At 54.5% G+C, this 27,483-nt stretch overlaps 1 protein-coding gene across 5 annotated transcripts in view; it reads right to left on the bottom strand.

Annotated features, from left to right (window-relative positions):
• Positions 1-14,701: 14,701 nt before the first annotated feature.
• The window catches only part of LOC144942689 (transient receptor potential cation channel subfamily V member 5-like), a 31,874-nt gene continuing 19,092 nt past the window's right edge, over positions 14,702-27,483 (bottom strand). For all 5 annotated transcript variants that reach the window (XM_078869512.1, XM_078869513.1, XM_078869514.1 and 2 more), the window contains 7 exons: positions 25,728-25,814; positions 25,002-25,078; positions 23,589-23,754; positions 23,016-23,082; positions 20,659-20,927; positions 19,322-19,431; positions 14,702-17,814 (listed from right to left, as the gene is read on the bottom strand). In XM_078869512.1, the coding sequence (XP_078725638.1) occupies positions 17,556-17,814; positions 19,322-19,431; positions 20,659-20,927; positions 23,016-23,082; positions 23,589-23,754; positions 25,002-25,078; positions 25,728-25,814 (1,035 nt within the window). In that variant the 3' untranslated portion in view covers positions 14,702-17,555. The remainder of the gene's footprint in view (positions 17,815-19,321; positions 19,432-20,658; positions 20,928-23,015; positions 23,083-23,588; positions 23,755-25,001; positions 25,079-25,727; positions 25,815-27,483) is intronic.

The following is a 27,483-nucleotide window of genomic DNA, read 5'->3' as shown; positions in this document are numbered from 1 at the left end:
AGCGATGACGTAGTATAAAACAAACTAAACATTCTTCTCATTATTATTATTATATTTTTTACTGTAAAACCGTAGCTCTACCGCACCGCGCCTACTTTACAAGGACGCAGTTGAGAGTGTCACACGTTGGCTCTTGGCTCTCAAACTGGGACATAATGGCCTCGTGCTGTGCACGCAACGAAAACAAAAACAACAACCTCAACGTCACTCCCAGAAAAGCACTTTGACCAAATGTCCCGCCGTCTTTATGGGGAATCGAACTCGCAAACTGTCCCGACGGCGAGCGACAGAAACCATTATCCCATCCAGGGGCTCGTGAATGAGTAACATTTTAAGAAGAAAACTACACATGTAATATTAAACCTCGACATGAGAACACCAGGGCAGTGATAAGCGTCGTTAACCATTAGCGAAGAGGGAAAACAAAGGCAGTCGTGTGGAGGTGTCTCGCTGTCCCACGCGAGAGCCCAGAGAGCCGCGCCTGGGCCACGGCTGGGTCAGCATTCCTCTCTCTCGCCAACAACTCTCTGGGACTCAATGCCAAGGCCAAAGTCACGTGTACCTCAGCTGTGGTCGTCGTCGTTCTTGTTGGTTTTGTTGATGTTGTCCCTCCTCCTCCCCTACCCCCTTCCTCCTACCCCCTCCTCCAGCCCCCCCCCCCCCTCTTCCTCTTCTCCCTCCTCGTCTTCTTCTTCGACGCAGAGCAACAACTACAATGTCACATTGAGATGGTCTCAAGCCAGAAAGCCGCGTCAGGCAGGAGCCGCGGAGTGCACCGCTGTGATGATGTCTCCTTCGTATTTGTGCGGATCGGGGCATTGCGTCGTTGTACGTTGTCACGGTCCCTTCCGGAAGACCACGGTCGTCGATCTTCGGTGACGTGACCTCCACTTCCTGTGAGGTGGCCGGGCGTCTCGAAGGTCAAAGCACTGCACCGCACCGCCGAGACCCCCGAGTTCAACACCGGACAGGCACCTGCGATGAAACTGGGCTGTCAAGGGTAAGGGGAGTTGATGGGTCTCGAACCGGTTACCAATTAATAGGCGAAAACATGCACACGTACAATTTTGTTCTGCGCCTAAAATATATATATCCATTATTGCGCCCCCCCCTCCCAAAATACAAAAGTCTATTTTTATACTTTTTGCGTTGTGTACAGTCTGGAAGCTACCCACATGCCACATTTCAAGTTTGTTGCATGTTGGGAAGTATGCTAAACATTTCGAACAGACACACATTCACAAATTTCCCTTTTAAGTTTCAGATTAACAAAACATATTCCGCGCGTCCCTTCCACGATAACGACGACAACGACGACTACGATGACTACGACGACAAACGACGACGGATACCGTGAGCCACACAATATTTATTTTGAAATCCACCAAAAGCATTTCGAAGCTGAATGGCAATGCCGCCATTGTGTCGCTGCGACGAGACGATGCACGATGGGCATGGGACGAGCAACACGGGGTGGGTGGGTGGGGGGGAGAGGCAGCGAAGGCCATCCACGGCGTCCGAGGATTGCGGCGATTTTGTGGAGGAAGCGAACACAACAACATCCGCATCTGCGAGCTCTGCCATGCGGCAGCACACCGCGCGTGTGGCAGCGGCGTGATTAGGCCGTCTGAAAATAACAACAAACAAACAACCACAACAACCACAACAACATAACAACAACAACATAACAACAACATAACAACAACAACATAACAACAACATGGGCCAGAGCGATAAGGCCGCAACAATAACAGGCACGTCGCATTTAAAATATATACATATCCTCCCTCCTGGATAGACGGACAGACAGACGATTCGCTCCGGCAGCCGAGCAAAGGCGCACGGACGGCGCCACGACCGCGCTCAGATTTCGTTGTCGCAACGCGGAATCGCTCAGACGAGCGCATCCACCGTGGCTCGTGGTGGGGTGACGGGGGAAAGGGGTGACACTCACCAACAAAGAAAAAGATCCCCCGTATAGCCTCTAACAGACTGTTGGGGCAAGTGCTGTTAGCGAGCAGCGCCTATGAAGGCTGGCACTGTGGCACACGAGGGAGTGGGTGGCCAGCACCACGCCTGACCGCCTTTGTCTCCCCAGTGGCGATGTTTACACATTGCACCGGATACTCATTTGAGGCTGAGTCTACTTAGGGAGAGGCCTAGGATCGGTTCAAATAATCGTCATCTGTGTTGGCCATGAGCCGGAATCGAACTCGGAGAGGCCGGGTTCATTGCGCAGCGCGCTAACTGCGACACTCACCACCACCGCGCTCACCACCACCGCCCTCACCACCACCGCGCTCACCACCCCAGCGCTCACCACCCCCACGCTCACCACCCACACGCTCCCCACCGCCGCGCTCACCACCCCCGCGCTCACCACCACGCTCACCACCCCCACGCTCACCACCTCCACGCTCACCACCGCCACGCTCACCACCCCCACGCTCACCACCCCCGCGCTCACCACCGCCGCGCTCACCACCCCCGCGCTCACCACCCCCGCGCTCACCACCGCCGCGCTCACCATCCCCACGCTTACCACCTCCACGCTCACCACCGCCACGCTCACCACCCCCACACTCACCACCCCCACGCTCACCATCCCCACGCTCACCACCGCTCACCACCGCTCACCACCCCCACGCTCACCACCCCCACGCTCACCATCCCCACGCTCACCACCGCTCACCACCGCCACGCTCACCACTGCCACGCTCACCACCGCTCACCCCTGCAGCGCCAATGCCCCCGGCTTGGCAGCATCTTCCCGTGACAGGCGGTTTGATTTCACTAAAGTGGCCACTGCACACACACATGCTGGCGGGGCCGTTTTGTCCTGTTTTGGTCTTTTCTGTCCGTTCCTGTGCCTGCGTACACGCCGTGCAGATTCTGCATAGGGGCCAGACGGGCACTCAATGGGAAAGCGGTGATCTGGGTGACTGTGCCACGAGTTAGTTGTGAGGTCACTCACGGGCAGCGACGGACTGGGCGACTAAAACAAATCGGCCCAGGCATGGAGTGAACGCACCGGGCCCAAATCGCCGCGTGATCCTCGTTGGGCCCATCTGAGGTGGCCGCTAGGGGAGAATCTCTGGAGCTGCCGAATGAATGGGGACCTGGTGGCAACTGAGAGCGCCAATAAGCAATGAGGCGTACAAATTCGAGGTAGTAAAATATTTGAATAAAAAAAACACTCGTTATTTTTACTCTGGTCACGTTGCGATTTCCCCAACACAGACCGCCCCACCGCCCACGCTGCTGCCCTATGACCAGTCCGGGCCTGCTCACAGACAATGTGCTGAACGTGAGAGTAAATGTTCGTCGTGTGGCAGTTCAAACCTTCGTTTTAATTCAAGATTTTAAGCTTTCGTGACTGCAAGGATTCATACTCTTAGGTTTTTTCGGTAAAGTCACGTAGGTAAAAAATAAAATAAAAAAATACTAAAAGTAATAATAGAAATAAAATAATAAATCACGACGTCGTGATTTATTATTTTATTTTATTTCTATTATTACTTTTAGTACTTTTTTATTTTATTTTTACCTACGTGACTTTACCAAAAAAACCTAAGAGTATATTTCGTTTTAATTCTCAGCGCTGGGATGTATCCACATTTAACTTAGAATTAAATTGAACGTGATGGTGGGGGGGGGGGTTTGTTGTAGTTGTAAATGCCACGTGTACACGGCATCTATCTGTCAGCGAGTGAGTTCCCTCGGCCGCTCTCTGTGGGAAGGAGGTAGTGACCTTGAGATCCGCTTCGTGGAAAACACTCAGAGCTCTCACCGGCGAGACGAGCTCGCTCGATCGCTCACATCTCATCGTCGTCACCGAAGACAACAACAAAGATCCCCCATATAGCCTGAACAGACTGTAGGGGCAAGTGCTGTTAGCGAGCACCTATGAAGGCTGGAACGGTACATGAGGGGGTGGGTGGCCAGCACCACTCCCGACCGCCTTTGTCTCCCCACACACCGCACCAGGTACTCATTGAGGCCGAATCGACCTAGGGGAGGGACAGGACCGGTTCAGATAATCGTCACCAGTGTTGGCCGTGAGCGGGAATCGAACTCGGGTCGCCGGGTTCGTAGCGCAGCGCAGCGCTAACCGCTGTACTGCCACTCGTCACCACCACCACCCACACACCTGTCAGCCATGGACACGCTCATTTGCAGGCGAGGAGCCACGGTGTTCGTGAGAAGCTTTCACGCCTACATGTCTACGATTCACTAAGCCCCCCGGCCCCCACGAAGTGAGGAAAATGTTTCCTACCGTCTACAAGCGAAAAGGAACGGGCTATAATTAATCCTGCACTCGGCTTTCATTAATGTAGTATTTTAGTCCATCTGTAGTGATCGACTTCCGCGACACGTCGTGTAGATGGCACTCTTCTTTAGTCCACGCACGCGCACAGCACAGGCCAACGGTATCGGCTTCCTCTCAAAGTACCCACTCAGCTATTACGTTCTACAGACTACGCACGCACGCGGTTGATCGCACGGCGGGTTCCGCCGTTCCGCTCCGGGCTACGCCGCTGGCTGACGGCGGGACGGGGAGGCCGGTAAAGCTCCGCAGTCTGCGCGTCTCTCTCCCCGTGGTCGCGGGGATTTTTCTCCGGGTCCTCCAGTTTTTTTCACCGCATTTAGAAACACGTATTTAGAGTATTTGGCTGCTATTGATTTCCACGCGATAAGCCACTTCGTTGGGCTATCATTTGTGATAGTTCGCTTGTGAGAAAGAGCGACATAGCAGCCCAGTGGGCCTTGCCTGGTAAAAATAAAACATCGTTTGGTGTGGCTGTGGTGAGCGTGGGGGTGGTGAGCGTGGGGTGGTGAGCGTGGGGTGGTGAGCGTGGGGATGGTGAGCGTGACGGTGGTGAGCGTGGGGGTGGTGAGCGTGGCGGTGGTGAACGTGGCCGTGGTGAGCGTGGGGGTGGTGAGCGTGGCCGTGGTGAGCGTGGGGGTGGTGAGCGTGATGGTGGTGAGCGTGACGGTGGTGAGCGTGGGGATGGTGAGCGTGACGGTGGTGAGCGTGACGGTGGTGAGCGTGTGAGTGATGAGCGTGACGGTGGTGAGCGTGGGGGTGGTGAGCGTGGCGGTGGTATATCAACAACAAGAATACCACTCGGTTGAAGCCCGCGATGGCAGCGCGCAGCTCTGAGTGGGTGAGCTCCGCTCACGACTGTGCGATGCCAAGAAGGTGTCAGTCTGATGGGTGCCTCGGCCGTGTCGGGGGCTCAGGCTCCATTCATTATTAAAAAGCCGCAAATGGAATTGCGCATCCTGGCAGCGCATCCCGCCGCAGCGCCCGGTGCACTATTACAACTATTTAGACTAAAACTTGTATTTGTTTTTATATTACCAGGTAAGGCCCACTGCGCTGCTATGTCGCTCTTTCTAAGAAGCGACCTGGCCATCACATATGATAGCTGAACGAAGTGGCTTATCATGTGGAAATTTCAAGCAGCAGTTAATTCTAAATGTGGAGGGAAAAACCGGAGGACCCGGAGAAAAATCCACGCGACCACAGGGAGAGAGACACCGCAAAACTCCAAATATACAGCAGGCGTCAGGGTCGGGATCGATCCCACGACTTCCTGCATACCAAGCGAGGTAGTTAACATCTCCTAGCCACCGTGATAATGAGAGAGACGCAAACTCCAAATATACAGCAGGCGTCAGGGTCGGGATCGATCCCACGACTTCCTGCGTACCAAGCGAGGTAGTTAACATCTCCTAGCCACCGCAGCGCCCCTCTCGCCGCCGTGGCCAGGTTGGTGCGGCGACTCGCAGATCAAAAGGCTGCGAGTTCGAAAGCCCAGTCGGGGTCAGTTCTTCGAAACGTCGCCGCTGCGAGGTCAGTGAAGACGCCACTCTGTGCGAGGTCAAAAGTGGGCGCACTGTGAAAGAGCGATTCACTTTGAAAGCACTTAGATTAAAGACGCGTTGTCGTCCTTCCCGTGCACCTCCGACGATCGCGGTTGGCTACGCACTGTGCGAAAGAAGTTCAACATGCCCAGGCTCACTTCTCTTTTTTTCTCAACTGTCCGCATGGTGTCATTGTGGACATTTCCTGCATATTTCTCATTCGTGGTAAAAAATGACTGATGCGGAACCGGGGCAATCGGAGTGAATGTATCCGAGGTCCTGGGGCGCCTTTGAGCAACCTATGTTGCCGCGGGTCCGACGACAGAAGGATCTGAACCGTCGACATTGACGGAGACAAATGGAAGACACGGAGCGTGGCCTCTGCACACACTGGCAGCGGCCGTCTGGAACGCTCTTCGATCCGATAACAGGAAAGCCACTGCGCGCTATGCACTTTTAAATTATCTAGATGTATAACTCATTTCTTGAGAACGGCTTTATTGGCTGTGTTCAGTTTGTTGCCCCCCCCCCCCCCCAACCTCCGCACCTCCGACGAGCATGGCTGGCTACGCACGGCGCGAAAGAAGTTCAACACAACTCCAGCACGTGCATGAGCGCAACGCGCGCGGCGACTCGCGTGCAGCCGCGACGACCCTTCGCGAGGCGCGCGCGCTCAACGCCAACTCTCCACGCCACGGCGCCGTGGACGGATGGGGCATGCGACTCTGCAAGGGGCCCCCGTGCCGAGTCGGCTCACTGGCAGTGCACGCCGCCCACCGTGGCGACACGCAGCAGCCCCCCACCACTCCCCCCCCCCACCACCCCGTGACAATGAGACTGCTTCAAGGCCAAAAGCTCGAAAGGCGAAGACAAAAGTCACCAGCTCCTTTCAGGGGGGCGGGCGACGTGATCAGCTTAGCGATAAGCGTCGGTGGCTGACGCGCGATAGCCATCGCAGGGGGCAGCAGCAAGAGGTCACCCAAAGGCGCGGACTCGCCACCGGATCTCGGGACCATTTTACTCTTCGCTCGCTGCGGCGTCCTGCCCGTTCACATTCAGCACAAGAATGGGAGAGATATTCAGGCAATGCGCGCGATGCTTTTGTTTTCACTTGAAGCTCTAAGACGAGGAGAGAGATAGAGAGATAAAGAGAGAAAAGCCATTGCGTGTGCGGGGTTGACGTATGAATGTTGAACCTCTTCCACACCGTACGTATGTAGCCAACCGTGCAAAATCGGAGGTGCTGGTGGAAGGACAACAATCTAACACACAAAAGGCAGTTCTAAAGAAATGCGTTTTCTATTTAGATTTAGACGTGCATAGCTCCTAGTGGCTTCTTACTATCGGAAGGAAGAGCGTTCCAGACGGCCGCAGAAGCGCATCTGAAAGCGCGCACGATGCAGTCACCGTCTTTGTTCGATGGCCCAGCCGAAAGCCGCTGCGAGAGTTCGCGTGATGTTGTCCGCTTCTTGACGAGCTCAGCAATGGTATTGTGGTACATATGTGGCAAGCACTTTGTGTGTGTGTGTGCAATGAATTGCGACCTTTAAAATTTATTCGTTAAGCGACCGGAAGCCAACGCAGGTCGGCGAGCACCGGACGGACATTGGTCGGATCTCGCAGCGAAACAACGCGCTGAGAGCGGTGGGCTCCAAGCAGTGTTCGTCAGTGTTCGTCGGCGGATTCTTCTTCAGTAGCGTCTGGAAAAATCTGTTGAGGCGTAAAGCGCCGGTGCCCGAGAGGCGGTGGAGCGGTGGAATGTGGCGGAGTGAGCGAGTCGCACCCTCAACTATAAACCGAAACGATTGTTTTTATTACCAGGTAAGGGCCCACTGAGCTGCGTAGCTCTTCGTCAGAAGCGACCTGGCAATCAACAAATGATAGCTCAACGAAGTGGCTCGTTGTGTGGACATTTATAGGGGCCAAATACTCGAAACGCGTGACGTTGATTGTAAATGAAGAGGGACAAGACGGAGGACCCCAGAGAAAAATCCACGCGACAGCGGGGAGAGAGACACGCAAACTCCAAATATACAGCAGGCGGCAGGGTCGAGATCGATCGCACGACCTCCTGCGTACCAGGCGAGGTAGCTAACATCTCCTAGCCACCGTGATGATGGTGAGAGAAAGAGAGATGCAAACTCCAAATATACAGCAGCAGGCGTCAGGGTCGGGATCGAACCCACGACCTCCTCCATACCAGGCGAGGTAGTTAACATATCATAGTCATCGTGATGATGATGAGAGAGATAGACGCAAACTCCAGATATACAGCAGGCGTCAGGGTCGGGATCGAACCCACGACCTCCTGCACACCAGGCGAGGGAGTTAACATATCATAGGCACCGCGTTAGCACAGGGCAGGCAGTCGGCACTGTGGCCGCGGGCGCTGTCACGCAGTGGGCGTTGTGTTGATTGTACCACAGCGAAGTTTCATCTCTTGCGCCGCTGCTCCTGCCTTCAAAAGAATTAGATGCACGTTAGCCACCCCAATCGGAATTTGAACTCAGAACCTAAATATGGTAAAAATAAGAAGATGCTTTCCATTATTGAGCCCCCCCCCCCCCCCCCCAATACAAAAGTCTATTTTTATACTTTTTGCATTGTGTACAGTCTGGAAGCTACCCACGTGCCAAATTTCAAGTTTGTTGCATGTTGGGAAGTATGCTAAACATTTCGAACAGACACACATGCATACATTTCCCTTTTATATATATGTAGTTAAGCTATTAAAATAACGACAGTAGACGTGGCGTCGGTGTTGTGAGTTAGAGTCCATCGCTGCACACTGTGCTCACTCATCTTCGGGTCAACCAAGGGGCCCTCCCTCCTCTTGCCCTTTGAGGAATAATTTGGCCTCCTCCTCAATGCCGACTGGATTAGCAAGGGGGGTACCCCCCGTGGGACTAGCCCGCGAGCGATCCACCAACAACAAAACTTAGTACCCAGAGAGGACCCTTGCCTAGAAACATCTGCAGGCAGTTCACCAGCATTTGTCAAAATAAACGTGGCCCTGCTGATGAGACAATGGATGTCGAAACCAGTCCAGAGTTTAATTCTGCTGAAATGTTGCATTTGCAGTGGGCCGTGTGGCTGATATAATGTGTAAAAAAACACTTATCTTTAACGTGAAAGGACAGATGTGTGAAGGAGGTAAATCGTCTGCTTTTTTTATTCTGTTACAACAACAACGTTCAGTGGAAGTACAGATGGCGAGTAGAGTGGTGACTCAGGCGGCTCGCCCGCTAAAGAGCTGAAGAACAGCTACGTATGTTGAACTTCTTTCGCACCGTACGTACGTTTTAACAAATGATCCCCTTCACAAAACTCATCTGCTCAAGGGTTGAGAAATCCCCCCCTCCCCTCCCGTGCGCCTCTCACAGAACAGACAACCACAGACGAAGTCCCACGATGGGCGAACGACCGACGAGAAAAAGGGACGACGGAGAGCCGACGGGGGAGTTCTGCCAGCGGCCTCAGAGGCAGACGTCGCGGCAGCGAGACAAAGGGCCCCCTCTCAAGACACCTAACGCATCGTGAGGTGGATACATTTACCCAGGTTGGTGTTAAAATCAAGAAACCAGGGCCTGTCAGACCCGCGTATTCGTGCATTTCCGCCGTCCAATGTTGCTGTTTATCAACATTCATCCGCTGAAAATGCTGCACAAAATGAATGCAGGTAACAGTGCACATCTGCAGACTGAAATGCAATCTTCAAGACATCACTCTGAGGTCGGCTCACGCGATGAAAACGAAGAAGGCCCCGGCTCTGTTTGTGTTTAAAAGCCATCTGATCCGGAGTGAGACGCAGCTGAAAGGTTTTTTGTATTTATCAAAATTGCCCAACTGAGTGATCTATAAATGGCTTTCCAATCTCCCCCCCCCCCCCCACACTCTATCTTTAAGCACCACATACACTCCCGCTCTCGAGTACTGACTTCATACATATTGTATAACTTTATAAAGCAGGGCTGTCTTGTGGCATTTCAAGGCTGGCTGCTTTCCAGATAAGGATATTGGCCCAGATGTAGCGGATATTAAAGGCATCTGCAGCAAGGACCGCTCCAGCATTTTCCGTGAACCGGTTATTATTTTGCGTTCGACTCGGTGCGACGTTCACTGTAGGCATGCATACGCTATTGTGTATTTGAAAGTTATAGACAGCAATAGCCAGTGGTGGAAATGGGCCCGTACGCCACGGCGGGAGTGGAAATGTGAACCCTGCGACGGTGTTCCGGAAAGAAGTAAAGGATTCGTCTTTGTTTTTAATTTGACTCGCATATAGACCCCCTAGACTAACGGAGAGACCCACAGACACGCACAGAGACCCATAGACACGCACAGAGACCCACAGACACTCACAGAGACCCACAGACACGCACAGAGACCCATAGACACGCACAGAGACCCACAGACACTCACAGAGACCCACAGACACTCACAGAGACCCACAGACACGCACAGAGACCCATAGACACGCACAGAGACCCACAGACGAAGCGAAGCTCCTCCCCTCCTACTCCTCAGGCCGAGAGCACGGTCCAGATCGAGTTGGGTGGAGGCAATCATTGACGAGTGCCCCCCCCCCCCCCAGTAATGTCTTCCCATTTATAGCCCTGGTAATGTCCCGGTTTACATCAGCGATGCGTTCCTCAAAGGTCAGACGACAAATATCGAAAGGACGTCAAACAAAGCGATGTGCGGGGTAATTGGGTGGTGGTGGTAGTGGTGGTGAAGGCTGAAAGGCGACGGACAGCGAGAGCGAACGACGACGACGCTGTCGGCGACGTGAGTGTGGGGTTATCGAGGCGACGCAAATCGGGTCGCGGTGTTAAGAAGGTATCGACGTGCTCGCGAAACGACGTTCAAGGGGCAGACGTCAATCGGGGTATTTCTGTATGCGCGTCGTTAGGGGTTTGCTGTGCGTGTGGATAATTTGACGCCGAGGAGACTTACAAACCAGATGTTCCGCCTCAAGGAAGTTATCCAGGAGAAATGTTTTAATATCTTCAAAAGGTGACATGGACATGCACATTTATTTTGAAGGCGAGGTGGGGTCTGTTCGCCAAATGTTCATGCCAGAACCCGTGACCAACACTTTGCTTCAGCTGCCCCCTGCTGTTCAGTGTGGAGTCTCTGCATCGCATCGCGAATGTTAAACTGTCATCTTAGGGACCGATAATTACTCTGTGACACCGTGCATCGTCTCTGTACTGTCCTCCTTTTGGCGTTCTGTGGTTTACCGACACTGGTGAGGCCGGGCCATGAAGAAGGCCGTCGCTGGTGTAGGCCAATCAGTTTCAAAGACAATGGCCCATCTATTATCAGGGAATGTGTGTTTGCATGTTCACCGCAAGGACGTGTGGTTAATGCGGACTTGATTCCTTGCAAAATAAATTATATTTGGTGTTTGAACATCTGAACACCTCTTTTATTGTCAGAAAGGGTTAAACATATTCTTATTTGTAATACTTGTCATCTCAGTTCAACCCTTTTACATTCTAATAATACAAATTATTGCCAGCCTTGATGTCATCAGTCCACTACTGGATGAAGGCCTCTCCAGGCTATGTAGGCCCACGGGGCTTTGACACTACTTTGGGTTCAGTGCCAATGCACCAAAACCAATTTCATTTCGGAGCAATTGCTGCCGTTTAAGTTTCGAGTTTATTTAGTTTAACCAGGTGATGACAACTCAATAGGTCATGAGCCTCGTTTGCAAAGCGGCCACGCACAGACCCCCAGAGACCCACAGACACGCACAGAGACCCACAGACACGCATAGAGACCCACAGACACGCACAGAGACCCACAGACAACGCACAGAGACCCACAGACACTTATAGAAACCCACAGACACGCACAGAGACCCACAGACAACGCACAGAGACCCACAGACACGCACAGAGACCAACAGACAACGCACAGAGACCCACAGACACGCACAGAGACCCACAGACACGCAAAGAGACCCACAGACACGCACAGAGACCCACAGACACGCACAGAGACCCACAGACACGCACAGAGACCCACAGACACGCACAGAGACCCACAGACACGCAGAGACCCACAGACACGCACAGAGACCCACAGACACGCAGAGACCCACAGACACGCAGAGACCCACAGACACGCAGAGACCCACAGACACGCACAGAGACCCACAGACACGCACAGAGACCCACAGACACGCACAGAGACCCACAGACACGCACAGAGACCCACAGACACGCAGAGACCCACAGACACGCACAGAGACCCACAGACACGCAGAGACCCACAGACACGCAGAGACCCACAGACACGCACAGAGACCCACAGACACGCACAGAGACCAACAGACACCCACAGAGATCCACAGTCCCCCACCCCCTCGTGTGCCGTACCGGCCTTCATCGGTGCTCGCTAAGAGAACTTGTCCCAACAGTCTGTTAAGGCTACACGTGGGATCTTTGTCTTTGGACTCGAGGCTGTGCAAAAGTGCACTGTGATCGTCAGTGTCGAACACTGCACTCAGGTCAGACAGAGTGAGTATAAAACAACAACTGCCGCCGCTATTCGCCACGAAGTGGCGGTTGTGCCAGACTGTGTGCACTTTTAAGTCCACGTTAGGTGTCGAACGCCCGCTGGCAGGAGGTCGCGGCGTCAGACCCAGGTGCCGTGGGGTTGACTGCCCGAGACGCCTGGCAGATGCACCACCTGTGCGCCCCCCCCTCTCCCCCTACCCCTGCTCCCCACGCTGCTGGGCCAACTCGCGGTGTTTTTGCCGGCCGGAAGCCTCCGCACGTTGCTGTTGAGCGTCGCTCCTCTGCCCTCCTCTGGGGGCCATCCATGGACAATGCCCACCGCCAGAGGCGTCGGCAGCTGCGAGCTAAATCGTTGCTGCGACCTTGACGAGGGCAGTCTCCGCGACCAAGTGAAACCCGGAATAACGACCCTCACCCCCCCGGAGCACACGATTCGACACTCACAACAGCTCAGTCCATCGCAGGACTCATCGCGCAGACACTGGGAGGATCATAACACACCCCACCGTCGACGATAATTCACGCGGTGCTAAATATATCCAGCAGTGGACAATTATTTGTTTCGCCGTGCGAGAATAAATTGCACGGCTCGTTTTGTTGTTTTGCCGTCGTTCGTCTCGCCGTGTCCCGTGACCCACGTCGCCTGGAATTCGCGTCCCCACCGTCAGGCCTGGGGAAGCCGGTCCCGTCTTCGGTCTCGACTACCAGCCAACGTCCCTGCTAGTGCCGTCTCACCCAAGCCACTTACAAAAACTGTCCTTATCAGGTCAGGCCCCACTGAGCTATGTGGCTCTTTTCAAGAAGCGGCCTGATCACAAATGATAGCTCAACGAAGGGGCTTAGGGGCCGTCCATAAATGACGTCACGCGATTTTGGACGATTTTTGACCCCCCCATCGTCACACGGCGTCACAAAAAGTCAGACCCCCCCACTCAAATATGACGTCACAAAGCTCTGCCCCCCCCCCCCAAAAAAACATGCTTCCATTCGCTTTAAACTATTGTTATTGTAGTGCGTATTTACTGTACCGCTGCACTCTGATGTTGTAGGAGAAAACATGTATTAAAACGTCTATTTAATTAAGTAGAACGTGTTGTCTATATTTATTAAAAGTTGCGCATTTTGATGTGACGTCACATTTCTCACCCCCCCCCCCCTCGTCACACATCGCACAATGTCCCCCCTCCCCCCCCAGGTGCGTGACGTCATTTATGGACAGCTCCTTATTACGCGGACATTTACAGTAGTAGCCAAATACACTAAAAGCCCATGTTGATTATAAATGTTGATAAAAACCGGAGGACCCGGAGAAAAATCCACGCGACCACCGGGGGAGAGAGAAAGAGACCCGCAAACTCCGTTGATGCAGCAGTAAGAACACTGCGGGGACGTCACCGAAGTGTGCTGTGGTGCAGACCATGAGCGCCGCTCGACGTTCAAAACGCAGTTGACGCGTGCCGGACAGCCAGGGCACTCCCCCCGTCTGGATATTGATCTGCGTAAGAACGACCCGGATCCATTTCTTGAGTCTCGTCGTTCTCCGAACAAATGCGATTGATTTTCGTTCGATTCACGATTGTATGACATTCTGCTTACTACTCAGAGGTTTTTGCCACCTTCGTCTTGCGTTTTTTATATTTACAGGAACTGCCAACCACCCCGTACTCTGCCGTTGGATATCTGAGAACGCTGAATTCTCAGTCTCTCCGAGGAACCATCTAAAATCATCAGAGGTCTGAAGTGGTTACGTTTCCTACCTCCGGCACGCTATCTCAAGCCACATCAGGGACGCTGATGTGGCACAATGACATATTTGAACTAAGATTTAAAAACACGTTTGAATTAGACAACTTATTCATGTTTGTATGTTGAATTTCTTTCGCGCCGTACTTAGCCACCATGCTAATCGAAGGTGCGGGGGAAGAACAACAAAACAAACACAAAAGCGGTTCTCATTAAAGTGAGCTTGTCAATCTACATGGTTTACAAGTGCACAGCTCAAGTGGCTTCCCAATATATGGAATGGAAGAGCGTTCCAGACGGCCCCACAAGTGCTCCTAAAAGCGAGCGACGCAGCGACCGTCTTTGCTCGATGGCCAGCCAAGTTCCATGGATGGCAGATTGAGAGGGCCAATGGCTCTCCGGTTATTGTGCGTATTTTACTTTAAAAGCGCCCTATGAAAGCAAATTGTATTCACGAAGTGTACGAGACGGACACGTTTACCCATGCCACACGAAACCACAGGAGAAATGTTTAACAACAACAGGCAAATCAAGACGCCAGGCGGTAGATTGTGGAAAACAGCGTTGCCACCTATTTATTGTTAAATATTTTTGTGCGACTCTTTTAATGATCATGCGTCGTACATGTGGAGCTAAAAAACACAATTTATTTTGACAAATTACCATGGATTTGGTGAAAAGGAGTGTTTAGGTTACCCAATCTTGTTGGTTTGTAGTGCACACATCATCAGGAACCAGCATCTCGTGCGAGCATAGGACAACCTTAAGAGGGTTTTGGGTTAGATCGCGTAAATATAAAATGTGGCATTAAACCCGCCACCACCCTACACAGCCAACTAGTAAGGTTTATCGCGTGAACACAACGTGACCAATTCGTTACTAGTACAGCACACCGGTGTGTTGGAAAGTAAACCCACGACAACATTTCAAATTACTCATTTACATTTAAGTACTGAAATTGCAGATGTTGTAGTGGGTTTACTCTCCAACACACGAGAGTGCTGAACTAGTAACGAATTGGCACGTTTTGTTTACGTGACAAACCTTACTAATTGGCTGTGTGGCGGGTATAATGACACATGTACATTCACAAACCTCTTTTTCTATTCAACAACTTCTGTTATGGATAATATTGGTTGCGAAAGCCTACTACATGTTCAACTGATGGGACAACCTCTTAACTGCAATCGTATCCCGCGCGGACCCCATAGAAACGTCAGCCCCACGGACAAAACATTTGCAGACACGTGGTTCAGTCCACTGGCGCAAAAAACCCCTAATCATCTGAAACATCTCACAAAGTCACCTTCCAAAAGTTGAACAAACCAACCGTGCAACACCGCTGTGTGCGTGCAGTGCGAGCTTCAAACGAATGGGATCATCGTCCATTGGCGCTTCACTTCTCACGGAACAGTATTCGGGAATATGTTATAAAGCTAAGCGTTTCAGTGATCACGAACGGGTCTCGGAACCTTCGCTCTGACGTGCAGTTCTGCAGCGTGCAAAAACATACAATCTGAGGCACAATTCAAGTTCAGACATCTGGTACCAGGACAGCGAAGGCAAGCGCAGTATTATTAACAGCACGAGTCCAAGGCTCCAAGTCTGGAGCTGCTGAGTGTTTATTCGACATTGCGGCTTCGCTGTTGCCGCAATTGCCTCGCTGGCTTCCAGACCTCGAAATAATCACCAACTCAAAACAACGAAATACCGAACCGAGGCAAACGAGTCGTGCACCTGTACAGACTTTTTTTTATCACTCAACCGCTGGATGAGGGCCTCCCCACACCGAGCGGGTCACGGGCGGCTGTCTGACCGTCGTTCGCCACGCTGAACCAGTTAGCGTGGGTGTGGATAGGCAGGTTGGGGGTGGGGCACAGAAGTACAGTACAACAATGTATTTTGTTGCATTGCCCCTCTGTGACCCACTCCGGAAGGGCAGCCTATACCACAAGCTGCTGCGCACGGTGGTCGCCCATCAAAGCGCTGTCCAGGCTCAAAAATCCCGCTCGGCTTGCGAGTTACGATGGGCGCATTACGGACGATTCCGGCGGATCGTGTCTGCAGGGACACAGCAGCCCACACAGGATGGGGGAATCACTCAAGTATTGCCTCCCGGCTTTGCCTCACGAACCGCCGCACCCCCCGCGCTCCTCCCCCCCCCCAAAAAAAAAAACACGAACCTCCCTAAAAAAATAAGTCAGACATAATATTGAACAGGAGCTCTCGTGCCGGGGTCTAAGTTTGGCAAGCACTTCTGAGACGAGGCTCGGCGGCGACTGCTTATGGTTAAAGTGCGCAGCTGAAACATGACCATGGTCCCACAAATCCTTCGACTTTCTGCTCTCCCGTTTGGGTGGAGGCAGCGATTTAAAATAATTATAATAATGACTAATTACTCACCATTTTGCCCTACGAAGATGGCCAGATGAACAAGGTAATGCGACAAACGTAAAATACGCGACACCTGCACACAACAACCCCCCGCCAGCCGCCCCCCGTGCTTGCGCAGAAATACGTGCGTCTCAGTGACCCACAGCTGGCTGAGGGGCCATTAAGCGGCAGCCGCTCACAGCGGGTTTCAGAATCGGTGACAGCGGCGGTCGCCGTCTGCGGGGGAGCACGAGCGACGAATGCGCCCCCGATTGGCGCGCGCGAACTTACAAACGGTACAACGGGCCGAGTGTCCACGTGCTAAATTTTCCTTTGCTTTTCAGTAAAACATCGGTTTTTTTAAATCCCACGTTGTATTGCTCGAGGCATTGCCACGTGTCCAGCACGAACTAGTATTAGCCGGTGTTTTTTCCCCCCCAGTGTGTTCGAAGCAGTCAACGGTGACGTAAAACAAACAGGACCGATTCTCGTAAACGCGAGTTGCCCTGCCCTAGCCATCGGCGGCGCCGTCCCCGGAGACCGAAGGTGTACGTCAAAAACAGCCTCAGGATAAAGCACGTGATTGCCGTTAAACACCGGTAATAAAGGGCCCCCCCCCCTCCCCGAAGGCAGGTCCCCACGCCCGGGCGATCAGGTTGCGCAACCAGATCGCTTCAACCGAAATCATCGCTCCCCGCAAGCCGTTTTGCCCACATCCGGGCGAGTAGTTGAGCCCACACGGACGTCGAGCCACGCACTTTCACAGCGGAGCCTCGCACCTCTCCAGTGAAGCTCCACCCGTTTCGAAACGCGTCGCTTTTCAAATTGGCGAGCAGACCCGCCCGCCTAACCGGTGGGGGTTCGTTGGTGTCGCCACAAGGGATCCGTTTTTTTGCGCGACGGCTTGCCGCTCGTTTCGGCGGACGCGACGCGTGCAGGCAATTCGGCTGCGGGCCATCGACAGCAAGCGAGCGAGCGAGCGATCGCACGGGCACGGACCACACCGATTTGAAGAGCGAGCGTGCGCTCCGCGTCGTCTCACACGTCGTAGACCATCTCCGCCTCCTCGTTGTCATAGGCCGGGCCCGTGGTCACCGCCTCGCGGGCCGGGCACCCCGTCTCCCCCATGGTGGACCGCCGCACGATGCGCCAGCCGCGGCCGGACTGGCGCACGGGGCCGACCTGCAGTTTGGACAATGGCGGCCGCACGACGGGGCAGTCATCGGCCTCGGCCTTCTTGAGGGTGCGCGCGTACTTCTTCATCTTGAACATGGTGCTCTCGTTGCTGTCCTCCACCCTGGGGTGCCGATTGACGGTGAGGAGGAGGGGGGGGGCGGGACACGCATGGTGACCATCATCACGGCGACCGTCGGCACGGCGACCGTCGGCACGGCCGCATTTCAATGGCGATGCAGAAGCAAGTCCGCGACTTCGGCGGTTGGCGAAGCATTTTTAATATTTCTGAATATGACAAGGCCTTAATTTCCACCGTCATCATCCGGCAGCAGGGGTGGCCCAGTGCGAACACTTGTGCCACACAGCAAGAAGTAGCATGGGTTAAATTCCCAACTCGAGTGCATTTCTGAGTGGAAGTTGTTTGTCCTCTCCCTCGTCTGCATGGGTCTCCTCTGCATCCTGTGGCTTTCCCCAAAACGATTAGCACGGTTGGCTACGTACAGTGCGACGCAAGAACAATGTACATACATACAACTGGTACTGGCCAACCACCCCAATTCTGAAAGATGACCTGCCCATTCCTGAATAGGGATCACACACACACACACAGCAGCAGCAATCGCCCCCTACGACTGCGAAGGCTTGGCAGGACCCTGCCGAGAAAGAGTCTCGAGACTCAGCGAGGCGTTCCTAGGCTAACGAGCGGAACGATCAGAACAATAACGATGGTGGAATACAACAAGTGTGCTTGATGTGGTGGATTGACAGCACAGAGGAGAGGCCTTAAAGCGAAACACAAAGGTCTAGAGTTATGGTTCTCAGAGTGTGGTCACCACAACTATCGGTGGCACGTGACGGTCCTCCAGGTGGTGCGTTGTGGCTGTGATGCAGACGAAGGTCGATCCGGACAAATGACGACAATGCGTATTGTACCCGTTTTGTTTCAGACATTAATTCATATGTAACTTGATATTTAATAATTTAAAAAATGAAGTTAGGGTAAACTAACCCTAGTTAAACTACCCTAACACTAAGATCTAAATGCCTGTCCTAAAAATAAACCTAATAGCTGCTTTAAAAAAAATGGTATGCATGCTGAACTGCTGAACTGTAGCCAAACGTGCTATTCGGAGGTGCAGGGGGGAAGGACGACAAACTAAACACAAAAAGCAGTCAGGTGAATAATTTTGTATTACCGGTATTTACAGACAATTGTTCGTGAAAAATGGGGTGGGGGGGTGCTGGGTATTTAAATTGGCCGAGTGATCTGTGGGCCTAAAAAGTTTTGAGAAACACTGCTCAAGAGGAAGTGATCGCCCGTAACCATCCGGAGGAAGGGAAGCAGTGGAAAACGCTCACCCAGCCCCCGACATCGCCCGCGATACGACGACGTAAAGAGGAGCGAGCGATGGAGCCCCTTACCGGACGTGAGGAGCGAGCGATGGAGCATGAGGAGTGAGCAATGGAGCGAGCGAAAGAGGAGCGAGCGATGGAGCCCATTACTGGACATGAGGAGCGAGCGATGGAGCCCGTTACTGGACATGAGAAGCGAGCGATGGAGCCCGTTACCGGACATGCCAGCGATGGCGAACCACGGACGGCCGCGCCGCTGCAAGCGAGGGACGTACCTCATGTACCACTTGTTGTTGTCGAGGCCAAAGTCTTCCCCGTGGTAGCCCAGCCGAGGCCACAGCCACCGGGGCAGCCGCCTCTCCAGGAGCACCGTGGTGGCGGCCACCTGCCCCACGGCACGAACAAACATGCGGGGACGCACGCGGAGACACGCGGAGACAAACGCAGACATATGTGGAGACGTACGAAGATATATGGAGAAACACACACAGACACAGAAACATATCACAACGCACGCATGCGAACATACGTGAGTGTATGTGCATGTGAGATTGCATGATCATGTTCCTGCTCATCCCCGTGTGAGTCTACAAGCCCGCAGGAGTCTGTAGGCCCCAATGCAAGCAATCTAAAACATTTGTTTTATTTTACCAGGTTAAGCTCACAGAGCTACGTAGCTCTTTTTCCGAAGCGACCTGGCCACAAATGATAGCTCAACGAAACGGCTTATCATGACGTGGAAATGTATAGCAGCCAAATACTCTAGACGCGTGATGTTGATTCTAAATGTGGCGGGAAAACACGGAGGGCCCGGAGAAAAATCCACGCAACCGTGAGGAGAGAGAGAGAGAGAGACACGCAAACTCCAAATATACGGCAGACATGATGGTCGGGCTCAATCCCACGACCTCATGTAGACCAGGCGAGGTAGTTAACATCTCGTCACTGTGGCAGAGAGCTCACGTGACAAGCATAGCAGCTGGGAGGCCACCTTGGGCAGCACTGCTTTTCTGCTCTCTCCTCTTCAAAATCCGAGTGCCCCTCATATCTAGGGAAGTATGTGCGCAGCAAACACAGTGAGAGGCTCGAATGCAACACGCGCTGGGGCATTTCCGTTCGTGACATTACGTGCGAACAATTAGCCACTCGTGAAATTGTGTCGACAGATATTTACGCGCACGACTCGCAGCACGTGTGTCGCGAGCATGAGAATGAAGATGAATCGACACACCGCAACATTCCCAGCAGGCGTACACGGGGGGGGGGGGGGGTAACTGAGCGTTGGGTAGAATACGTGGCGATGCGTGTATTTGACAGAGTTGCAAGGCTCGCCCACGGCAAGCTTGGCAAGGCCGCATAGGCACGGTTCGTTTGGGTCCCTTTTGGTTCAACGAGAAACCGGTGAGTGCAGAGCACATCCGGTGCACATCAACGTGCCCGGCACGTGCGTAGGGGCTATTACGCTTTGATCATTCGCTCATTCGCTGCTTCGCTGCATGGCGTTGCGCATCGTCTGAACGCAGCCCGGCTCACCAGCCCACCCGCCCGCCCACCAAACCTCGACACCGCCCACTCAATGCCCCCCTGTTGGTGGCACCGACGCCCCCCTTACCTGCGCCCGCCACAGCTCGTCACGCTCGTGCGCCACGCGCCAATGCGTGTCGCCCATCATCGCGATGAGCAGGTTCACCATGAGCAGAAAGGCGAAGATCATGTAGGAGATGTAGACGAGCTTGATGATGATGGGGACCTGCTTGTCGTACGGGATCGGGATGTCCAGCAGGCCCAGGAAGAGCTGGAACATGGTGAAGAGCACCGTCTCGAAGCCAGAGAAGTGCAGGAAGTCTTCCCTTCTCAGCAGCTGGAAGCAAATGTGAAAGGCTGGGGGGAGCGGAATGGGCCATGCAGAGTTCAAAGAGGGTCAACGCAAACTCCTGTCACGCAAACTTCCATCGTCCTCGCAGCGGTGGTGGCTTTTGGTGAGCCGTCGAACGAAGACGGTCACTGCATTGCACGGCGCTTTCAGGTGCACTTCTACAGCGATCTGGAACGCTCTTCTTTCAATATTAGGAAGCCACCGGAGCTATGCACTTCTATTAAATAATAGACATTGAAAACTCACTGCGTTAGAACTACTCTTTGTGGTTAGTTTGTTGTCCTTCCCCCGCACCTCCGATTGGCACGGTTGGCTACGTACAACATACAACGAGGATTTTCCTGACTAAGGGCCAAAGAGAAGTTTCAAAGACATTTGGTGGGCAACCACACAACCACGCATTCACACTCTCACACCTCGGTGACACCTCAGTCACTCGGTGGAAGCAGTCGCAATGGCAAAAGTGACTGAGCGTGGCGCTGCCATCGGAAATGCGGGGCGTTGGGAGGTCGAAATTATCCCCCCCCCCCCCCCTCTAGTACCCGATTTGTGCAGCTAGTGGCGCCGCGGTGGTGAGATGTTATCTCCCTTGCCTGGTACACAGGACATCGTTGGTTCCATCCCGACCCTGACGCCCACTGTATATATTTCCATGTCTCTATCTCCCCTTGGTCGCGTGGATTTTTCTCCGGGTCCTCCGGCTTTTGCCTCGACATTTAGAATCAACATCACGCGTCTAGAGTATTTTGCTGCAAGAAATGTCCACATGATGATCAGTCATTTGTGGCCAGGCGCTTCTGAAAAAGGGCTACATAGCTCAGTGGGGCCTTACCTGCTGAAATAAAAATAGTTTAATAAAAAATCGAATATGATGCTTGCAGTGGACAGAGAAACATTATTCACGGGCCTTGTCAAATTGGTGGGCCTCTTATGGTCACCGGCCATAATAAATGAAGCAGCGATTAATAGGGTCCTCAACCGTGGTTGATAGGAGAACGGCGTTAGCGGCACGTGTGTCGCAGTGTAGCTTGGGTCTCAGAGTGATCGGTGACGGGGGGAAATTAAAATCGTAGCTCGCATTATTGCCGAGGAAAAAAGCCGCTTGCACTTTGTGCCTCAAGCCCCGTTTTCAGCAGGGCCTTGCTTCGGGACGCTTTGGAAAAAACGCCGAGTCTCAAGTTGTTTATGGCTTGCGAGCAAAGCAGAGCGCCCGCCAATACGCCGACAGCCCACTTGCCATACTGCTACCTTCTGGCAATGCTGTAGCCCCTGCAGGCGGGTGACTCTTGTACGATAGAATCCTGACCGGAGTGGAGAAGTATGGTCAAGTGACCAACACCCCCATGCCCCGCACGGTGCGGGGAGGGGTCCTCATCCAGCAGTGGAGTGACGAAAGGAGGCCCGCGAGTGTGCACGTGGACGAGCGCCGCCGGAAATCCCCACGAAAAACTCTAGAGACTTCATCGCCCGAGGGACTGAGTGCGACATTCGGGCTCCCGGTAGCCAGGAACCAGCATGGGGAGACGAAGGGAGATACCACACGCCACCGCGTCGTCCCGAGTGGCGTCGGAGTTCTTGTTACAGCGTTCTCCCCCTCGTTATTCGCAGAGAGGGATGCATTCCGGAGATGCTCGTGAATAGCGCATTTCACGGATATGGATATTGGCCTCCGAAAAGCCAATCGTTTTAATGAAGTCCCTTAAATAAATACATAAATAAGCTGGTTATAATAAACTACAGTAAATACAAATAGTTTCTAAATAAACATCTTATCTCATCACCTTATCTCATCACATTTTATTTTCTCTCTCTCTCACTTGCTCTCGATGAAGCCATGCAAAGTTCCAGATGCGATTCGCAGACAGACAAAATCGCGGAAGGCCAAATTCGTGACTAACGAGGGACTGCCGTACAATGCGACTGGCTGTGGCTATGCTGTGAAACGTCCCAGGACAGCTGCTGTCTCAATGAAGACGAAAATCCGGACGGGTGGCCCCATACTTTGTGTAACCAACTGTGCCGGATGCTCCGATCATCCGTGCCAAGGAGCGGCGATCCGCGCGTCTCCCCATCTCCACCATACCCACGCCTACCTGAGGCGTATCCCAGGAGCACCATGAGCATGAGCCAGCAGAACCTCAGCAGATCTCCAAATAGCATCTGTGTGGATGAGAACGGGGCATTCTTACTGCACAATTTATGGACATATGTGGGCAAATATCTCTCGCTCAGCATACACAGGCTGTTGGGGGCAAGTGCCCTTAGCGAGCAGCACCTATGAAGGGCGGTGCGACGCACGAGAGGGTGGTGTGGCCAGCACCACGCCCGGCCGCCTTTGTCTCCCCAGTGCTGACGTTTGCACACCCTGCCTACGATGGAGTGAAGCTGAGCGAAGGGGCCCGGGACGGTTTAGGATATTCGTCACCGATGTTTTCCCCAAGCGGGAATCAAAGTCGCGTGGGTGTGGTCACATAGCACGGCACGCTAACCGCTTCACTGCCGCTCTCCACGTGCTGGCAAACAGGGTGGCGCTGGCACTCTTCAGCGTATCTACCGAGCGTGTGGGCCGCGCGACCGGACCGGGGCCCGCGGGGCAGTTGGGGGAGTGCCCAGCGCACGGAGGGGCCGGCGGACCCTCGGCATCGCGTTGGGCCGGCGGACCGTACCTTCTGGATCATGATGGTGAAGGGGCCGAGCATCTCGAAGCCGCGGGCGAAGAACATGGTGTTGCACCAGCCGAGCACGAGCGCCACGGCCATGGGCACGTATTCGCCGTGCGTGTCGGTGAGGCGCATCACCAGCAACAGCATTACCAGGCACGAGTAGCAGATCCTGCACCACCGCCGCCAGTGCACCCGTGGAGACCCACAACAACCCCCCAACCCACTGTCAATCCGCTGCTGGATGAAGGCCTCTATCTCTCCTCTCGCTCTCTGCGTCGCGCCGCTCACGAGGGTTGCTCGACTGCTGGTGAGCGCAGGTGACCAGTTCACGCGACCGGATCACGTGAACCGGTTCACGTGAACCGGTTCACGTGAACCGATTCACGTGAAACACATTTGGAGTGATGTGCTACCAGGTTGGCATCGGTCTGATCGTCGGGCGGCAGGGTGTTGGCGCAGTGGCAACACTAAAACCACGCACCAAGAAGGGCCCCTGGGTTCGATTCCCGACTGGGGCTCCATTCTGTGGGGAGTTTGTGACTTCTCCATCCATTCTGCATGGGCTTCCTCTCGTAGCTAGACAAGAACCACACGTACAATGTAACTGCTATTGGCCAAACAACTCAATGCTAAGTTGGTAGGTCCCCTCCCCCCGCCCCTGCAGTGTTTTAGACCACGTGGCTGCCAAGAGGCATCCTGGATAATCCCACGGATCACGCAGGGGAAATAATGAAGACTATCGGCAAGCCGCATGGCACGAGGGGAGGGCCTCATCCAGCAGTGAATCCGACAAAACGGGCCCTGCATGTACAAAAAGTACTCATGGTAAATACGAAGTGAATTTAAAGGGGTGTCTAGACAAAATGAGACATTATTCAAGCGATATGTTGAGAACGTGACCAGTGGAGAAGAGCCACGGAGAGAACACCACTCGTGTGAGGAGGGGGAGGGAGAGGAGGACGCAGAACTACCACACCGAGGGGAGGAGATGGGGGACTCCACATATAGCCTTGGGTGCTGGATCAGGGAGTGAGATGAGAGGGGAGTGGAGTGAGATGAGAGGGGAGAAGCAGGAGAGTGCGTGGAAGGGAGTGGAGTGAGATTAGAGGGGAGAGGCAGGAGCGTGCGTGGAAGGGAGTGGAGTGAGATGAGAGGGGAGAGGCAGGAGAGTGCGTGGAGGAGAGTGGAGTGAGATGAGAGGGGAGAGGCAGGAGAGTGCGTGGAGGAGAGTAGAGTGAGATGAGAGGGGAAAGGCAGGAGCGTCCACGGAAGGGAGTGGAATGAGATGAGAGGGGAGAGGCAAGAGCGTGCGTGGATGAGCGTAGAGTGAGATGAGAGGGGAGTGGAGAGAGCTGAGAGGGAGAGGCAGGGGCATGCGTGGAGGCGGTCCCGTATCAACTGGGCGTGACTCCTCACATGATGATGTGGAAGGGACCTCCAGTGACCGTGCTTCCAAAATAGCGCTTCACTCCGGTCCGGATCATGTCCTGGACCTGCGCATCGGACAACATCGAGACGTCACGGGGAATGGCGCCATCAGTCTGTGCCGACGCGGGGACTATAAACACGAATTTCCACACACGGGAGGGTTACCACGTACATCGCTATCCTCATGTCTGTTATACACGGGACCTCTACACGAGACCTCTAGACTTGCTTTAAATGCATAGGACGTTCAGAAAATACAACGTTTTGTGGAAAGTTGAACGCCGGTGGGAGGGAGGCAGGCTGGGTGGGAGGGAAATATAGACAAGTTATCTAGGTTCGGAATTGCCTGCATACAGCAGCAGAACGCAAGCAAGGCGACAGCACGCTCAGCACATTCATTCATCGCCGGCGTTAAGAGAAAAGCTCCTGAGCAGTGGACTGGAGAAATGAAGCCACGAACCTGTGAAAGCATCTCAGATATTGCCGATGGCAAGCCAACTGTAATGACCGACGTGACCTCAGACGACGATCGATGGGCTTGCTGAAGAGGGCCGCAGAGCCGGGCCCTACGTAAAAAATTTGTCAAACGGAGCGCTCAAAGGGCACATACGGCAGAACCGCGCCCCACACCCGGAGTCCAACTCATCGCTCCGAACGTGGATCCACCCTCCGCATGCGCCGTGCGCGCCGATAGTTCAAGAGGCGGTGCCTCACCTCGAAGACGAGCATCATGACGGCCCCCACCACGACCACGATCTCCCCGGATAGGCGCAGGAAGTCGTCGTAGCTGTCATAGCATGCCTGTCGGGACACGCACCCCCACGCGCACCCCCACGCGCACCCCCACGCGCACCCCCACGCGCACCCCCACGCGCACCCCCACGCGCACCCCCACGCGCACCCCCACGCGCACCCCCACGCGCACCCCCACGCGCACCCCCACGCGCACCCCCACACGCGCGGCGATCAACGGCGCACGCTCGACATGCAGCTTACGACGTCCCCCCCCTTGGTCGCCGGCCACGGTGCCGAGGGGCTCGTGGAGCGCGCCGAGCACTGCGACGTCGCTCGGTTCAACTTCCCGGCTGCGTTTGTATTTCATACACACACAGCGGAAAATCATTAACCTATTATTAAATTCGAACGAAGAGCCGTCTTTACGTTCAAATATAACAGGAGGGGAGGGGGGCAGGCAGGCAGGGCAGCATGGGTACACGAACCCGGGACCAGCTGCCTGTTGGCTGGACCTGGGCCATTCCTGTTCAGGCACATCCCGGTTGCCGCCAGTTGTGGGAAAGGCATCGCGTGTGCTGGCTCGGCGTTCCAACACGGTCACCGTCGTCCCGGTCGCTCGGCCACCTCGTGGTGTGCACAAGCGAGACGATCGCTGAAGCGCCGCTGTGAGAGCTCGAGCCCGAGCCAGTTCCTACGACCCGAGCTGGAGCCCGAGCCAGGTCGTACCGCCCAAGTCTGAGCCTCAGCCCGAGCCAGGTCATACCGCCCGAGTCTGAGCCTCAGCCCGAGCCAGGTCGTACCGCCCAAGTCTGAGCCTCAGCCCGAGCCAGGTCGTACCGCCCAAGTCTGAGCCTCAGCCCGAGCCAGGTCGTACCGCGCAAGTCTGAGCCTCAGCCCGAGCCAGGTCCTACCGCCCAAGTCTGAGCCTCAGCCCGAGCCAGGTCGTACCGCCCAAGTCTGAGCCTCAGCCCGAGCCAGTTTGTACCACCCAAGTCTGAGCCTCATCCCGAGCCAGGTCCTACCGCTCAAGTCTGAGCCTCAGCCCGAGCCAGGTCCTACCGCCCAAGTCTGAGCCTCAGCCCGAGCCAGGTCGTACCACCCAAGTCTGAGCCTCAGCCCGAGCCAGGCCGTACCGCCCAAGTCTGAGCCTCAGCCCGAGCCAGGTCATACCGCCCGAGTCTGAGCCTCAGCCCGAGCCAGGTCGTACCGCCCAAGTCTGAGCCTCAGCCCGAGCCAGGTCGTACCGCCCAAGTCTGAGCCTCAGCCCGAGCCAGGTCGTACCGCCCAAGTCTGAGCCTCAGCCCGAGCCAGGTCCTACCGCCCAAGTCTGAGCCTCAGCCCGAGCCAGGTCGTACCGCCCAAGTCTGAGCCTCAGCCCAAGCCAGTTTGTACCACCCAAGTCTGAGCCTCATCCCGAGCCAGGTCCTACCGCTCAAGTCTGAGCCTCAGCCCGAGCCAGGTCCTACCGCCCAAGTCTGAGCCTCAGCCCGAGCCAGGTCGTACCACCCAAGTCTGAGCCTCAGCCCGAGCCAGGCCGTACCGCCCAAGTCTGAGCCTCAGCCCGAGCCAGGTCACACCGCCCGAGTCTGAGCCTCAGCCTGAGCCAGATCGTACCACCCAAGTCTGAGCCTCAGCCTGAGCCAGGTCGTACCGCCCGAGTCTGAGCCGGAGCTCGAGCCAGGTCGTACCGCCCAAGTCTGAGCCTCAGCCTGAGCCAGGTCGTACCACCCAAGTC

Source organism: Lampetra fluviatilis, chromosome 28, assembly GCF_964198595.1.
Source record: "Lampetra fluviatilis chromosome 28, kcLamFluv1.1, whole genome shotgun sequence".
In the NCBI taxonomy this organism is placed as follows: domain Eukaryota; kingdom Metazoa; phylum Chordata; class Hyperoartia; order Petromyzontiformes; family Petromyzontidae; genus Lampetra; species Lampetra fluviatilis.
Note: the sequence above shows the minus strand (reverse complement) of the source record. Positions and strands in the feature narration are given on the sequence as shown.